The sequence below is a fragment of the Salvia splendens genome, unplaced genomic scaffold (assembly GCF_004379255.2).
Source record: "Salvia splendens isolate huo1 unplaced genomic scaffold, SspV2 ctg745, whole genome shotgun sequence".
Taxonomy (NCBI): domain Eukaryota; kingdom Viridiplantae; phylum Streptophyta; class Magnoliopsida; order Lamiales; family Lamiaceae; genus Salvia; species Salvia splendens.
Window position 1 is genome coordinate 67,683 of NW_024599417.1, and position 17,446 is coordinate 85,128.

At 36.1% G+C, this 17,446-nt stretch overlaps 2 protein-coding genes across 3 annotated transcripts; both read right to left on the reverse strand.

Moving 5' to 3' along the window:
- Nucleotides 1-459: 459 nt before the first annotated feature.
- LOC121791182 lies at nucleotides 460-2,741 on the reverse strand. The gene is made up of 2 exons (XM_042189207.1): nucleotides 2,684-2,741; nucleotides 460-2,038 (listed from the first exon to the last, which is right to left on the reverse strand). The coding sequence occupies exon 2, from the start codon at nucleotides 2,032-2,034 to the stop codon at nucleotides 685-687; it is 1,350 nt and encodes a 449-aa protein (XP_042045141.1). The 5' UTR covers nucleotides 2,035-2,038; nucleotides 2,684-2,741; the 3' UTR covers nucleotides 460-684.
- A 7,661-nt stretch (nucleotides 2,742-10,402) lies between these two features.
- Nucleotides 10,403-17,152, reverse strand: LOC121791184 (auxin response factor 1-like). Of its 2 annotated transcripts, none has more exons than XM_042189211.1 (4): nucleotides 17,079-17,152; nucleotides 15,997-16,150; nucleotides 15,815-15,907; nucleotides 10,403-10,609 (listed from the first exon to the last, which is right to left on the reverse strand). In XM_042189211.1, exons 1-4 carry the CDS (start codon nucleotides 17,085-17,087, stop codon nucleotides 10,536-10,538), a joined length of 330 nt encoding a protein of 109 aa, XP_042045145.1. In that variant the 5' UTR covers nucleotides 17,088-17,152; the 3' UTR covers nucleotides 10,403-10,535. The 2 variants fall into 2 exon arrangements, with proteins under 2 accessions (XP_042045145.1, XP_042045144.1); XM_042189210.1 differs by lacking the exon at nucleotides 10,403-10,609 and adding an exon at nucleotides 14,024-14,572.
- Nucleotides 17,153-17,446: the final 294 nt, after the last annotated feature.

The following is a 17,446-nucleotide window of genomic DNA, read 5'->3' on the forward strand; positions in this document are numbered from 1 at the left end:
TTCGCCTTTAAGTTCGCGGACTAAGTTAAGGGCGTGGCTATGGTCCGACCGTCCGAGGAATCGTTCGCCCACCTGCAGTGACAGAAGTGGGCGGACGATAGGGGTGGACAATGCATGGGGCGGGACATCTTCCGCCCATTGTGGATATTCTAAGGAATTGGATGATAACTGTATATTAAAGTACTGACGTCGTCCTGCAATAAGCGAAGTGTTTCTTTTGGACACGAGATTTAAGAAAAAATTATATATAATGATTGAAGTAATAAGTGAGTAAAAATGAGAAGTCAATAGGTAATTAAGTATATAAGATGCAAAATGGACATCACGTGATCTCCTTAGTTTCATCAATCATCAAGATATCACTCTTTTATTTTGTCGGTGTGAAATTATTTAATTTAAGCACAACATATTGTCTGTCAAATAGTACTAATTTGGCAAAGGATACATACATGCAAATCATTTAATTAATAAAATAGCAATCGATCTTTATTGATAGTATTAAGAAATAAGAAAGATGGTGACAATAAACATAGTATCAAACGAAAACGCGTGAGATACGTGGGAGGTTAATCAATAACCTCCTAATTAAAAACACACAGTTTTTTTTTAAAAGTGAGGAGATGAACGTAGAAATGAAAAGCAAAGGTGATCGATGCAGCCGCACACATGACCATGTTCTGATATTCACATAGGCTTGACTGATCTTACACGAAAGTCGAAGTTGTAGTAACTGACGCCATTGTAGACACCATCAATCTGTTGGAAATAGGCAATTCGGCCGTTGGTGGAGTTGTGGTCTTCCTGAGTATAAGAAAATGGGATATTGCAGCTACCCCTTGTCCCGACATAATCGATTACAGCCATAGTGTTGGCGGGCACAGGAACGGTGCCCGTTGCCGTAACTGATGTTGTAGTGGTGGTGGTTTCGTCCCACTGCAACGTCCCGCTTATCTCAAATGACACTTCAATCTGTTCATCTGCAATGAAGGGCAACCCTGCTTTGATGCTAGTGCTCACCCCTGCTGTTAAAGATGCGCCACGGCTAAAAGTATAAGATTTCTCGTCTTGATATGTTATGGACACAGCCATGGAATCATCCTTATCCGTGTTGTTCGTGAGCCTAGCCGTGCCAGCCAAATAAGGTTTTTCGTCGTATACCCGTGCGTTCTCCATCCGATACCGCACATAGTAGATCTTTCTCCGGGACACCAGTTCTTCCACCTGCAATCTCGTTTCTTTCATGAGGGTGCCGGTTAAGGAAGCAAGACCGTCGGTCACACCATCTGATGTGAAACGTCCACAAAACCTGTTGTTGGATGCACTTTGTAGCGCTATAGTGTTATTATCAATTTTGATCGGCCAGAAGTGAGTGCTGGTTTCACTGCCCTTCCCGTCCGCGTATATCCAGCTATCACTCGCCCACCACAATTTTCCAAAATGATCTGAAATTAGTTGGACGTGTCCATCGGGCATCAGCGACACCGTGTGCCCAGAATAAACATCGATACTATCATCTGATGCAAATTGTAGGTAGTAGTTGCTCTTGTCTATGAAAGCCTTGAGGTAATGCCCGTTGTCTCCTTTCACAGCAATGTGCGGAGGCATTTTAACCAATGTGCCCCAATCCACAAACCCTAGAGTCGCGCCTACGCTGTCTTTGTCAATGTAGAAACCCTTGGTTGAGTTGTCCATCATCACACGCCACCCGCTCTGGACGTGAGTCAAGTAGAGCTCATCCGACTGCAAGCTTGGCTCGAAGAGCGTGCACGACGCCATCGTCACGTCCTCCTCGGGCTTGTTTGATACGGCCACGATGGAATTGTTGTCTGCACTCTTCTGCCAATATTTGTTGTAGTAGGAGAATCGGAGGTGGACGTATTTGTCGCCTGCTGTTGCTTGCTCGATTTCAATCTTAACCATCGGGCTGAACATGTTGTCACCTCCGTTAGCGACAGACCCATCGTCCTTACGGTATAGATAAGTATTTGTAGCACTTGTTGGGACGTTCAACACGACAGCATTCGGAAGCGCCATGTTTCTACAATATTTATTAGCATAACAATTTAATTTATTAGGGTTAATATTAGATTATCTTTTTAGAATAAATCACATTTCATATACCATTTGAAATCAAGATACAAATTAAATTCTATCTTTTTAGAATAAATCTCATTTCATATATCATTTGAAATCAAAATACAAATTAAATTCTATCAAAACGACTAATTAGACTTTATTGGCGGATGAATGAAGTACAAGATAAAAGAGATTCTAACGTAATAATCTCAATTAAAAACAATAACAACATGAATGAAGTACTCCCTCCGTCCCGCTTTAGGAGTCCCGGTTGAGATAAACTAACAAAAAATGCCTATAAAGTAAGTAAAAAAGTGTTAAAAGTGGGTCCTGACATCCACTACAACATTTATTTATTACCCACTCAATTAAAAGTGGGTCCCAACATCCACTATAATATTTATTTATTACACACTTAAACATTTTTTTTAAAACATGTGCCCGACTCAACCTGGACTCCTAAAGCGGGACGGAGGGAGTACAAGATAAGAAGAGATTCTGACGTATTAATCCCACTTAAAAACTATAACGACATAGCTAGGGAGTATTAAAAACACTTTAATGAAAAATATAAAAAAATACTATAAATACAATAATTAAGACTCACCAAAATTGAAAAGTAGAAATTCCAAAGCTTAATTTGCGTTGTGTGTATATCTGTGTGTGTTTGTAGAAATGTATGGAATCAATTTATAGATGAAGTTTAGGTAGTGAGTTTGCTACACTCTTTACTATTTAGTGTTTGGTTTAAACATGTATTTTAAGGCATAACCTTTGGTTGGATGGTTTGCCCATCATAAAATGCGTGCTCTCCTAAGATTACTTTTTCTCTAGTTTTCATTTTACATTTCAGTATTAATGTTCTATCAAACCAATATTATATTAGTGACATAATAATTACTAACGTATAATAATGAAAGTGGTCTCTACTGTGAAATTGAATATCACGCACCTTATGCGTTTGATGAAAGTATTGAGCAAATAATTGGGTACTTATAAACAAGGCAATCCAGAAATTTTAGATTGGGGTACGATAAATAATTATATTAACTTAGAAATTTAATAATCAATCAATATTTTTATTATCTCAATTATTTATATTCAAGTGAGTCAAATTATTATATAGTATAAAAATAATTTTTTGTGTTATATTAGTTGACAATTTTTCACTATTGAAAATAGATATTATTATTATTATTATTATTATTATTTTTAATCTAGGATTTATGTAGAAGTTCAGAAAAAGTTTTTAAAATTTTTAATAAAACGGAATGTATTACTACTCCATAAATAATCAAATATGATTGTAACTGAAAACATAAATAGTAAAAATTATATCCAACCCCATTTGATGAAAAGATAAATAATATATTATTATATTTAATGTATATTAGTTAGAAACATAAATAATAAATTATAATTTTAGAAAATGAAACATGAGACATACATAGAGAGAGAGACCGAGAGACGCACAAAGACGGAGGGTGACAAACTATTAAATGTACAAAAATCTTCACACAAAGACGGAGGGTGACAAACTATTAAATGTACAAAAATCTTTCCTTCAAGGCAATAGCAATTATCTATTTCCAATTCAATTATCCTTGAACAAAGTTAAATAATATGTTAGTATTCATGTTTAAAACCTATATTTAGAATTATCGATGAAGCAGCATCAGAGAAATCCAGAGTGAGAGAATATAGTCACAATTTTAGAAAATGAAAAAAAAAGAAAAAGAAAGAGAGAATGAAATTAAAATTTTAGAACATGAAAAATAAGAGAGAGAGAAAGAGACAGAGAGAGTGGGACAGAATATAAATTTATAAATCTGTTGTAAATGAACAGATACCATATTAAATGAAAAACCTATCAAGTAGTATATATATTTTAAAAACTAAGCATTGAATTCGTTTGTGTAAAGAAAATTAGAGACATAATACATCCTATTAAATAAATAGATGATAGGATTTGCAAAGCATTCTAGAATTAATATTTGCAAATAGTAGTAATTGTATTTGAAATCTGACTCTAATAATCTGTAATACCTCATCAACATTATGCTCATGTAAGTTAGATATGACTATGTTGTCAAATATAGATACAGGACATAGCTCGAAAAGAAAGAATTACATACCTTTTTTTTTAATATGGTGATGTCTTGATTCAGTAGAGGGTGATGTCTTGATTCAGTAGAGTAGGAGTAGGTATTGTAGCCGCCCATGCTTGCAATGTTATCTTCTCTCTATAATGATTGTAGAGAGAGAGGCCGGTTTTCTTTTCCTTCTCTTACCTTTTACTGAAGAGTTGAGAGTGAGAGGCGGCTATTATATTTTTAGGGTTAGGTGTTTTTTTTAACTCAATAAGTCACCTATATATAATAGTACAAGTGAAGTTAATAATTGCTGAAATGAATTGGGCCTTAAATGACCTTATATGGTTGCAAACTTATTAAATTAAATAGGCCGAATTTATGAGACATGAATCTGTAATATTTCACTTATATTCATATCAATATTAATATTAATATTAATGTGTGAGACATGAATCTGTAATATTTAACTTATATTCGTATTAATATTAATTTTATATTCGTATTAATATTAATTATTAATAATAATACTATGAATATAAGTGTAAAAGACTTTATATTAATACTTGGCATGCAAGTTGTTAAAGTATTTTAAGTCTGAATATTATTATCAGATATTTTTTATAAATAGAAAATAGTTGTTATGTGGAAGGTCTCTCATGATTATGTTTTTTTGGGAACAAGCATAATTTTCCAACAAGCATGTTGAAGAGGTGAGCACTATAAATACCCCTGCCACTCACTCCTTCAGTGACTCACTAAATTCTCTCAACCAAAATCATTCAACAGAATCATCATCAGAAACAATTCAGAATCTTTCTTCTTCTTAATTCATCTGTTCTCATTTAAATCACTGCTCATTTATTGTTTATCTATTCTTCTATGAATCTGCAGTCTTTATTCTTAATGTATTTCTTTCAGTTTATGTTATTTCTGCTTTATCACTACTATTTTCTGTTTTAGTTTCATATTATGTCTTAATGTTACTTATGTTTTTATAAGTTTCCATAACTACTTAGCACAACACTATGAAGGTAGTTTTCTAACCTGTATTTGTCATTGCAGTGATGCACCTGATCTGTGAAATCTTGAATGCTATCTCTCATTCATATTTTGGATCACGAAGTTCCTGCAACTAATGAATGAAATTATTTGTTCCTGTTTCTGAACTTAATACACAGTCTTATTCAATTTAAGTGATCTGTTGATTCTCATAAAAAGGTACTGACCTCATTTTACAATTTATGTTCAATGATTTGCATTTTTTGCCCCTTCTATTTGCAATCTATTGGGAACATTTACTGCACAAAATAGGCTGTTAGTTTAAATACTGCATACATTCTTTAAAGTTTAAATTAGTCACTGATTTTTTAATATTTCTTTTCAATAGCAGAAAGCAATGTATCTCAAACAATGGCACCATGCATTAGTTGCAGGACAATCTTCTACCTAAAGTTACAACTCTACCATCAAGGTCGGTTGCATCCGTGTTTATGAATACAATTCTGGAGACAACAATGATAGATAGCACTTTGGAAGTAGTATTCCATGATAGGCTGGTATGTTTACCAAAACAGAATACATGAAATATACAAAGTTTTATATAAAATATATGTTTCTATTTACTATTTTTTGTTTATACGGCACCAGAATTCAAACTTCTCTTCCAAAGAATGCATGCAAGAAAATTGGTTCACAAATATAGGCTCATAGATATTCCAAGCATGCATCATTGTATTCAAAAGCACAAGAATCAGGCAAAGTAAATTATTTGTTTTCAGAATTTGCTTATGCTTTCTACAAACAGTCATTGACACCACATGAATCGCGCAAAGCAAAATATTTGTTTTCAGAATTTGCTTATGCTTTCTACAAACAACCATATTGACACCAAAATGACAACGTTATCACAGTTATTAGCAAAGTGTGGCATACATATTAGGTAATTTAATAGTTACCTTGACTTCACAACATTAATTTAGTCTTTTTGCACTCAGAAAACACTGCAAAATATGACAGTAAAGTTTATATGTTAATTAAAAAAATATTTGAACATACAAATTACGGTGTTGATAAAATTCAGATTATAGTATATTTTCTTTTAAAATATCAATTGCAGTTTATTATTTTAATCAATAGTTAAGAATAGGGATAACTGCCTTAAAAGTCATGAACTTTGCCCGAATTCCGGTTTTTCCCACGAGCCATTTTTTGGCGTATAAAGTCACGAACTTTACTTTTTGTCGCCGATTTCCCATGGTGTGTTTTCCGGCAAACGAGTGAGATGACGTGTCGCGTTTAATTGACCTGGCTGATCGTGGCAGCTGACGTGGAAGCTGATATGGTAATAAAATTAAAAAATAAAAACACAAAAAACAATTTAAAATTAATAATTTTAAATCTAAACCTAATATCCCCCCACCCCAACTCACCTTTCTTCGCCGCTTTCAAACCTAAGTAACCTACATTGAGTTTGCTGCGACGACGATGAACCAATCGACCAGGAACGTTGAGGCGACGCCATGGTGTATGTGGCCGGGTTTCTTCCCAGACAAGCCGAATCCGAACCCGTAAGTTTGTGTTTACCATTGTTTGGAGTATGTGGCTGGATAAAACTATAAAATTGTTTGGTTGTGTTGATTTTTTCAAAATTGTTTGGAGTATCCTCAAGTTTGGTTGTGTTGATTCTTTCAGTGAACCCTTTCTGTTGCGGATTTACCATGGGGGTAAATTTATACCTGATGGGAGGCTTTGCGAGAAATACGTAGGTGGGGAAATGTGGGAAGGCAGTGGGTTTGATCAAGATAGGTTTAGGTACTTTGACCTAGTGGATGAACTGAATAAACTAGGGTTTCATAGCTGGGATAGACTATGCTTCAAGAGAAAATGGGGAATGGAGTTTCTTAACATAAAGGGTGATGCAGATGTGATGTTAATGTTGAAGTTTCTGACAACAGTTAGGCAACAAATTTGTGATGTGTATGTTGTAGGTGGGAAGGGTGGGCTTGAGAACATTGATGAAGATAAATCAGTGGGTGGGGGAGACAATGTGGGTGAGGAAGCTGCCATGAATAGAGTGGAAGTGTTTGAGTCAGTGAAAATGAGTAAGGTTGAGACTGTGAATAAGAGCATGTCTACCAGAAGGAGTAGAAAAGAAACAACTACAAGGGCTGGCAAGTTAAAGTCTATTTCTACCGAAGATGTTGTGGAGAAGAATGCTGAAAGTAGTGTTAAGAAAAGTTTGTTCCAGTCTTCCAAGAAGTCAGTGGTTGAAAATATGGGTGATTCAGTGGGGAATAGGAAGGCAGCAGCTAAGGAGGTGGGAAAGAGTGTGGGTGAAGGTGTGAGAGGTGAGGATAATGATGCTGAGGATTTGGGTTATAATGTGGGAACTATAAGTGAATCTGTGGGGATGAGAGATAGAACTGAGGAGAGTGTGGGGGATAAGACTGATTACAGTCTGGGAGTGGGTCTGGGAGATGACAGTGAGGATGATGGGAGTTATATGCCATCTTCTGAAGATGAGGAAACTGATGATGACATGGAGGCTGAGGAGTTGGTATCCGAGGATGAGGAATACACTCAGGGAAGGAAGAAAGTAAAAGAGAACAAGGAGAAAGAGTTTGTTGTTACAGATGACATATTTTATGGCATAGTGAGTGGAGGGAAGAAAAGTGAATATGTTTCTGAGGATGAGAATTCTGAAGAAGGGGACATATACTCTAGCTCAACTGATTCTCAGGATGAAGGGAGGAAAAGGTTAGAAAGGCATGCAAAGGTGGTGCCACTTCCTAGAGAGAAGATAACATTGTCTACTCCAGTGCGCCCTCCACCACGGCCTCCCCTTCTCAAGCTCTCTTGTTAAGAAAAGTTTGTTCCAGTCTTCCAAGAAGTCAGTGGTTGAAAATATGGGTGATTCATTGGGGAATGGGAAGGCAGCAGCTAAGGAGGTGGGAAAGAGTGTGGGTAAAGGTGTGAGAGGTGAGGATAATGATGCTGAGGATTTGGGTTATAATGTGGGAACAATAAGTGAATCTGTGGGGATGAGAGATAGAACTGACACTAACATTGTTGCTGGATTTGGGTTCTATCTCTCATCCCCACAGATTCACTTATAGTTCCCACATTATAACCCAAATCCTCAGAATCATTATCCTCACCTCTCACACCTTCACCCACACTCTTTCCCACCTCCTTAGCTGCTGCCTTCCTATTCCCCACTGAATCACCTATATTTTCAACCACTGACTTCTTGGAAGACTGGAACAAACTTTTCTTAACACTACTTTCAGCATTCTTCTCCACAACATCTTCGGTAGAAATAGACTTTAACTTGCCAGCCCTTGTAGTTGTTTCTTTTCTACTCCTTCCGGTAGACATGCTCTTATTCACAGTCTCAACCTTACTCATTTTCACTGACTCAAACACTTCCACTCTATTCATGGCAGCTTCCTCACCCACATTGTCTCCCCCACCCACTGATTTATCTTCATCAATGTTCTCAAGCCCACCTTTCCCACCTACAACATACACATCACAAATTTGTTGCCTAACTGTTGTCAGAAACTTCAACATTAACATCACATCTGCATCACCCTTTATGTTAAGAAACTCCATTCCCCATTTTCTCTTGAAGCATAGTCTATCCCAGCTATGAAACCCTAGTTTATTCAGTTCATCTACTAGGTCAAAGTACCTAAACCTATCTTGATCAAACCCACTGCCTTCCCACATTTCCCCACCTACGTATTTCTCGCAAAGCCTCCCATCAGGTATAAATTTACCCCCATGGTAAATCCGCAGCAGAAAGGGTTCACTGAAAGAATCAACACAACCAAACTTGAGGATACTCCAAACAATTTTGAAAAAATCAACACAACCAAACAATTTTATAGTTTTATCCAGCCACATACTCCAAACAATGGTAAACACAAACTTACGGGTTCGGATTCAGCTTGTCTGGGAAGAAACCCGGCCACATACACCATGGCGTCGCCTCAACGTTCCTGGTCGATTGGTTCATCGTTGTCGCAGCAAACTCAATGTAGGTTACTTAGGTTTGAAAGCGGCGAAGAAAGGTGAGTTGGGGTGGGGGGATATTAGGTTTAGATTTAAAATTATTAATTTTAAATTGTTTTTTGTGTTTTTATTTTTTAATTTTATTACCATATCAGCTTCCACGTCAGCTGCCACGATCAGCCAGGTCAATTAAACGCGACACGTCATCTCACTCGTTTGCCGGAAAACACACCATGGGAAATCGGCGACAAAAAGTAAAGTTCGTGACTTTATACGCCAAAAAAATGGCTCGTGGGAAAAACCGGAATTCGGGCAAAGTTCATGACTTTTAAGGCAGTTATCTCTATTCTTAACTATTGATTAAAATAATAAACTGCAATTGATATTTTAAAAGAAAATATACTATAATCTGAATTTTATCAACACCGTAATTTGTATGTTCAAATATTTTTTTAATTAACATATAAACTTTACTGTCATATTTTGCAGTGTTTTCTGAGTGCAAAAAGACTAAGTTAATGTTGTGAAGTCAAGGTAACTATTAAATTACCTAATATGTATGCCACACTTTGCTAATAACTGTGATAACGTTGTCATTTTGGTGTCAATATGGCTGTTTGTAGAAAGCATAAGCAAATTCTGAAAACAAATATTTTGCTTTGCGCGATTCATGTGGTGTCAATGACTATTTGTAGAAAGCATAAGCAAATTCTGAAAACAAATAATTTACTTTGCCTGATTCTTGTGCTTTTGAATACAATGATGCATGCTTGGAATATCTATGAGCCTATATTTGTGAACCAATTTTCTTGCATGCATTCTTTGGAAGAGATGTTTGAATTCTGGTGCCGTATAAACAAAAAATTAGTAAATAGAAACATATATTTTATATAAAACTTTGTATATTTCATGTATTCTGTTTTGGTAAACATACCGGCCTATCATGGAATACTACTTCCAAAGTGCTATCATTGTTGTCTCCAGAATTGTATTCATAAACACGGATGCAACCGACCTTGATGGTAGAGTTGTAACTTTAGGTAGAAGATTGTCCTGCAACTAATGCATGGTGCCATTGTTTGAGATACAGTGCTTTCTGCTATTGAAAAGAAATATTAAAAAATCAGTGACTAATTTAAACTTTAAAGAATGTATGCAGTATTTAAACTAACAGCCTATTTTGTGCAGTAAATGTTCCCAATAGATTGCAAATAGAAGGGGCAAAAAATGCAAATCATTTAACATAAATTGTAAAATGAGGTCAGTGCCTTTTTATGAGAATCAACAGATCACTTAAATTGAATAAGACTGTGTATTAAGTTCAGAAACAGGAACAAATAATTTCATTCATTAGTTGCAGGAACTTCGTGATCCAAAATATGAATGAGAGATAGCACTCAAGATTTCAGAGATCAGGTGCATCACTGCAATGACAAATACAGGTTAGAAAACTACCTTCATAGTGTTGTGCTAAGTAGTTATGGAAACTTATAAAAACATAAGTAACATTAAGACATAATATGAAACTAAAACAGAAAATAGTAGTGATAAAGCAGAAATAGCATAAACTAAAAGAAATACATTAAGAATAAAGACTGCAGATTCATAGAAGAATAGATAAACAATAAATGAGCAGTGAATAAAATGAGAATAGATGAATTAAGAAGAAGAAAGATTCTGAATTGTTTCTGATGATGATTCTGTTGAATGATTTTGGTTGAGAGAATTTAGTGAGTCACTGAAGGAGTGAGTGGCAGGGGTATTTATAGTGCTCACCTCTTCAACATGCTTGTTGGAAAATTATGCATGTTCCCAGAAAAACATAATCATGAGAGATCTTCCACATAACAACTATTTTCTATTTATAAAAAATATCTGATAATAATATTCAGACTTAAAATACTTTAACAACTTGCATGCCAAGTATTAATATAAAGTCTTTTACACTTATATTCATAGTATTATTATTAATAATTAATATTAATACGAATATAAAATTAATATTAATACGAATATAAGTTAAATATTACAGATTCATGTCTCATACATTAATATTAATATTAATATTGATATGAATATAAGTGAAATATTACAGATTCATGTCTCATAAATTCGGCCTATTTAATTTAATAAGTTTGCAACCATATAAGGTCTTTTAAGGCTCAATTCATTTCAGCAATTATTAACTTCACTTGTACTATTATATATAGGTGACTTATTGAGTTAAAAAAAACACCTAACCCTAAAAATATAATAGCCGCCTCTCACTCTCAACTCTTCAGTAAAAGGTAAGAGAAGGAAAAGAAAACCGGCATCTCTCTCTACAATCATTATAGAGAGAAGATAACATTGCAAGCATGGGCGGCTACAATACCTACTCCTACTCTACTGAATCAAGACATCACCCTCTACTGAATCAAGACATCACCATATTAAAAAAAAAGGTATGTAATTCTTTCTTTTCGAGCTATGTCCTGTATCTATATTTGACAACATAGTCATATCTAACTTACATGAGCATAATGTTGATAAGGTATTACAGATTATTAGAGTCAGATTTCAAATACAATTACTACTATTTGCAAATATTAATTCTAGAATGCTTTGCAAATCCTATCATCTATTTATTTAATAGGATGTATTATGTCTCCAATTTTCTTTACACAAACGAATTCAATGCTTAGTTTTTAAAATATATATACTACTTGATAGGTTTTTCATTTAATATGGTATCTGTTCATTTACAACAGATTTATAAATTTATATTCTGTCACACTCTCTCTGTCTCTTTCTCTCTCTCTTATTTTTCATGTTCTAAAATTTTAATTTCAGTCTCTCTTTCTTTTTCTTTTTTTTTTCATGTTCTAAAATTGTGACTATATTCTCTCACTCTGGATTTCTCTGATGCTGCTTCATTGATAATTCTAAATATAGGTTTTAAATATGAATACTAACATATTATTTAACTTTGTTCAAGGATAATTGAATTGGAAATAGATAATTGCTATTGCCTTGAAGGAAAGATTTTTGTACATTTAATAGTTTGTCACCCTCCGTCTTTGTGTGAAGATTTTTGTACATTTAATAGTTTGTCACCCTCCGTCTTTGTGCGTCTCTCGGTGTCTCTCTCTCTATGTATGTCTCATGTTTCATTTTCTAAAATTATGATTTTATTCCCATTTTTCATTTTCTAAAATTGTGATTTTATTCCCTGCCTCTCTGAACTTTTTATTTGATGGCAACCAAATGGAGGCTATACCACTCTAAGAGAAAGGCAATTGAGATGCTGAGGGGAACCGTGGAAGCTCATTATGCTAAAATAAGGAGCTATATTCTGGAGTTGAGCAAGTCTGACAGAGAAGGGAGGTTTGAACTACATGTAGATGCAGGTTTCTGTTTTCAAGGCATTGTACATTGGGTTCAGTGGTCTAAGAAAGGGTTTCAAGGAGGGGTGCATACCTGTGATTGGTCTAGATGGGGCTTTCCTTAAGACTTATCTTGGTGGTATATTGCTAACCGCGGTTGGGACTGATGGAAACAACCAAATGTACCCCATTGCATGGCCAGTGGTTGAGGCTGAAAATGAAGTTTGCTGGACTTGGTTCATCAAAATTGTTGCTGAAGAGTTGGAATTGGGTGAAGGGGTAGGAGTTACCATTATCAGTGATCAACAGAAGGTTTATTCTCTTTTTTCATACTGTGATCTACCTTGTTATATGTTGTCTACTGACACTAACATTGTTGCTGGATAAGGACTGGAGAATGCAGTACAAAGTCTACTTCCATTAGCTGAGCATAGAAACTGTGCAAGGCACATCTATGCAAACTGGAAGAAAACACACAAAGGTCCTCTGTTGAAGCAGCATTTCTGGAAGATAGTTAGGAGTACTTACCTGGAGGAGTATGAGATTGCTTGCAGAGAGCTTGAGAAGGAAGATGGCCAAGCATATGCAGATTTGATGGATAAGAATCCAAGCAGATTCTGTAAGGCATTTCTAACCCCTGGCAACTGCTCCGATGTCATTCTCAAGCAAAATGTTGATGATTATGTGCATGAATACTACTCCTTGAGGAAGTACATGAAGGCATATGGATATGGGTTACCCGCATTGAATGGAGAGAAGCTCTGGCCTCAGGCTGAGGGGTACCCGGTTGTGCCTCCTCCTGTGAAGAAGATGCCCGGCAGACCGAAGAAGGTTAGAAGGAGAGATCTGTTCGAGAAGAATCCTGCCAGACCCAACAGAATGAAGAAGATCTGTGTGATGACATGCCAGAAGTGTTTACAAGAAGGCCACAACTCCAGAACTTGCAAGAATGAGCCAGTTGTAGTGCAACCGAAGCCAAAGGCTAATCAACTCCAGTTTATACTTCAACATTTTTGCTAACATATGTTACTACTATCTACTAACATTGCAACTGCTATACTTATAGGCGAAGATGGGGAGGCCTCGCAAGACACCATCCCTTGAAGGAAGTGGCACCACTGCAATTACGGGGAGAGGTGGAAGAAGGGGAGGCCGTGGAGGATGACGTGGCTCAATCACAACGCAGCAAAGCAATAACAACAATGTTTGAAGACAATGTTTTGTGTATTTGAAAGTGTCAAATGACTGTATTTGGAAGACAAATTTGTTTTAACTGTGATTTTGCAATGTGTTTTGTGAACACCAAACAATGACTGTATCAATTTGTATGGGAGCATGAGACTTTGGAATTGGATGCTATTGTATGTGTTAAACCGTGTGTTGTGTTCAACCAAACCTATATGTCTGAACCATGTGTGGTGTTGCACCAAAAACATACTATGAGGCAGAGTACTATAACTCACACTATGCTGCTTTTGAACTCAAAACTCAATGCATTCATAGAGGAAAATTCACTACATAGGAGTGTATTACATTGGAGTTCAACATGCATAGATCATTACATAGAAGTTATGTTAGCTAAGCTACAACAAGATCCGAAGTTATGTTAGCTAAGCTACAACAAGATCCACAAGACGATACATAACATGCAAATGACACCTTCAAGTTCCGGTTTTGACGCTGCAACTGTGCGACAACACCTTGGAGTGCTTCAACTTCAACGGTTTTTGAACGGACGCTCTCGTCGAGTGTCTTAGCAACCCTATCTCTCAATGCTCTTTGCACGTTGTCCCTATCAAGCTTCAGTTTTTTGAAAAATACTCTTGATTCGGTGACAATGATGGATCAATCCAACGAAAGAATTTACAGTCGTCCTCCTTCCAGACTTGGCAACGATAGAAGCGTCGTCCGGGATTGGCATCCGTATTGGATGTCACCACATCAGCTTCAAGACCGTGATCACAGACCACTGCCTCAAACCTCGGCCACGTTCTGCTCGAATGCTGGGAAGAACTCGACATCCTGCATTTGAACAATCAAAACTCATATTAACAGTCATGAACCCTAAATACCCATTGCCAATTGCACACGGGAAATCGCTAAATTGCAGGTTGCCAACTGCACAATTCGGGCACCACAAAATCTCATACTCGAAATTAAACCCTAAATCGCAAACCTAAATTGGAAACCTAAATCGACCCCTAAACCCAACGAAATCAATCGCATCTTTAACGAAAAATCGGTAGGATGAATCGCGAATTGAACCCTAAATGAAGCAATGGTCTTACCTTGTTACGGGATTTCGCTCCAATGGGGGTGGATGAATCGCGACTTGAATCCAAGAATGTAAAATGGTTGGGGGTGGATGAATCGAGCGAGAGAGGAGGAGTGAATAGCGTTTGATTTGGGCGATATAACCTAATTTGAATGATGATGTATAAAACGACGTCGTTTTATCCATCAGAAACGACGTCGTTTTGATTTTTTTCCGATGCCTGACACGTCGGAATTCAGGCATGCCACATAGGATTTTAAATTGCCGGAAATCACAGGGTCGGGTCGGGTTGGGAAATACCAAACAAAAAGTAAAGTTCGTGACTTTATACGCCAAAAAATGGCTCGTGGGAAAAACCGGAATTCGGGTAAAGTTCCTGACTTTTAAGGCAGTTATCCCTTAAGAATATTATCTATTTTGGGACCAAACCACAAACTTCTAAAGATCAGCCAAGCATGGTCATATATATTGCAAGCTTGCATGAATGCATTTAAAAGCACATGATTCGTGCAAATTTAATTCTTATTTTTCAGAATTTGATGCATGCTTAAAAACAGATACACCCATATTGACACCAAATCACATTATCACAGATATTAGCAAAGTTTGGCATACATATTAAGTTACTATTCTAAGGGTAAGTAATTACAAAATTACCTTTAGTGCACAACACCAATTTTAGTCGTTTATACTCTTAAAACCCCATTCTTTTCCTCTACAAAATATGAGAGTAAACTTTAATATTAATGGGAAATGATATTGTGGGAATGATTTTGCAGAATTCTCAGATTTATTACTGATGAAGCTCAGATTTACCTAATATATTACATCTATAATTACTATCTATTAGTATCATGCCCGGAGAGCTACTATTTCCATGCCTGCTACAGGTCAAGGTGAATAGATTTCTTTATATAGTCTCAAAACAACAATACAACATCAGTGACACCAAAGTAAACAATTACTAGAAAACAAACACAGTATCTCACCTCTAAATATATGTTTCAATTGCCATTCATTTCCATGTGTATCCCTAGCAATCAATTCCTGTGTCGGAAGCTCAGAATCTGTTGGCTCATATTCTGATAGGAGAACAATCATTGTCAGCAAATATAAGAAATTAGCACCGAGTACATTTGTATATAGCTAAAGGAAGCAGATAAATAGTTACCAATGGGGGGAAGACACTCATTTGCATGTTTATGAAAGACAGAAAATCCACCATGTGTGCTGGTATCAGAAGCAGTAAAAACTTTGCAGGACGAATGAAATGCAGGTCTAGGAGTCCCATCAATAGGACTATCCGGACTTATTAGCTCACTTTGCTACAAACAGATTTACCCAGTTACATATTTAAGTTGCAAACCAAAAGATGCCTGCTTGATTTTTGAGCTAGGCACAATGAAAGAACAAACATGATTATTTTTCCAAAATCAAGGAGCAAGCGAAAATCTATTAGGTTTAGTACCCCTAAACCCGACAAAGCCATGAACGTTCCCATATGTATTCCTATAGTGAAGAAATTGTTCCTTTTTCGTAATGCACGGCTCACTATTTTCTTTAATTTTATTCTTTTTAAGCTACATATTATTTGATTATCTGATTCTGGATTTAAATTTTTGTCCTGAAGCATTGAAGAAGTTAATGAAATCTTTAATACTTAAGAGTTGTGCATCAGAACAGTTAACTCTTTCAAGTTCAGATACAAAATATACCTTACAATCGTGTTACTGTTGTCCTCAGCATCTCTAGCTGTTCCTTTCAAACTTTTTCGTACATGTTCTGTTCGGCCATTTGAAATTATCATTAGAAGTAATATAAATATATAGACATTATAGGCATAAAATTGTGTTTCAATAATTTCAGTTTTGTAAATATATAGACATTATAGGCATAAAATTGTGTTCCATTCAAACGGTTGAATTGCCATTCATTTCCACCTCTAAATATACGCTTATCTCATGAACTTCTTGGCATGCTTCTTTCTCTCGCCCATTTAAGCTTTGACTTTGATTTTGAACTGTTAAGCATGGCATTTCCAGGTGAAAACGAAGTACTATCAAGTCATATTAGGAAGAATGCTATATGTTAATATTTTTGCACTTCTGTTCAATAGCAGTTGATTAAGTTCTCTAATTTTGCCACTAGATAGTCACAGATTCGTTTTTTTCCATCTTTGCAGCGATTAAATTGAATATTTAAACATGCAAAGAAACAACAACAGAGTACATGTCTGCGGTGAAGATATCTTACCTTTTTCATTTAGAAATTTGAATAGCTGCACGACTCCCTTCGATTTGTCAACCGTTTTCTCAATGTTTTGGGGCATTGCCAAAAATCAGACGAGGAAGAGAATTTTTGCCTCAGATCTGTTAGGTTTTTGATCAATTTTTGAGAATCCTGTAGAAAAAATAATTTCTCTAGAGTTTTGAAAGGGATTCCGATTACCTTTTCGTTGTTGAAGGTCGTCGCTTATTGCGCGTTCCCACCGTAAGCTCCACTGACGTTGCATCTGCGCTTTCCGGAGAAATGGTGGAGGGAACGTCCACACCGGCGGCGGATTCGTGAGGGCGGATCAGATAGATCTGAAGAGCCTCGACGATCAGATCCACCCGCGGCAT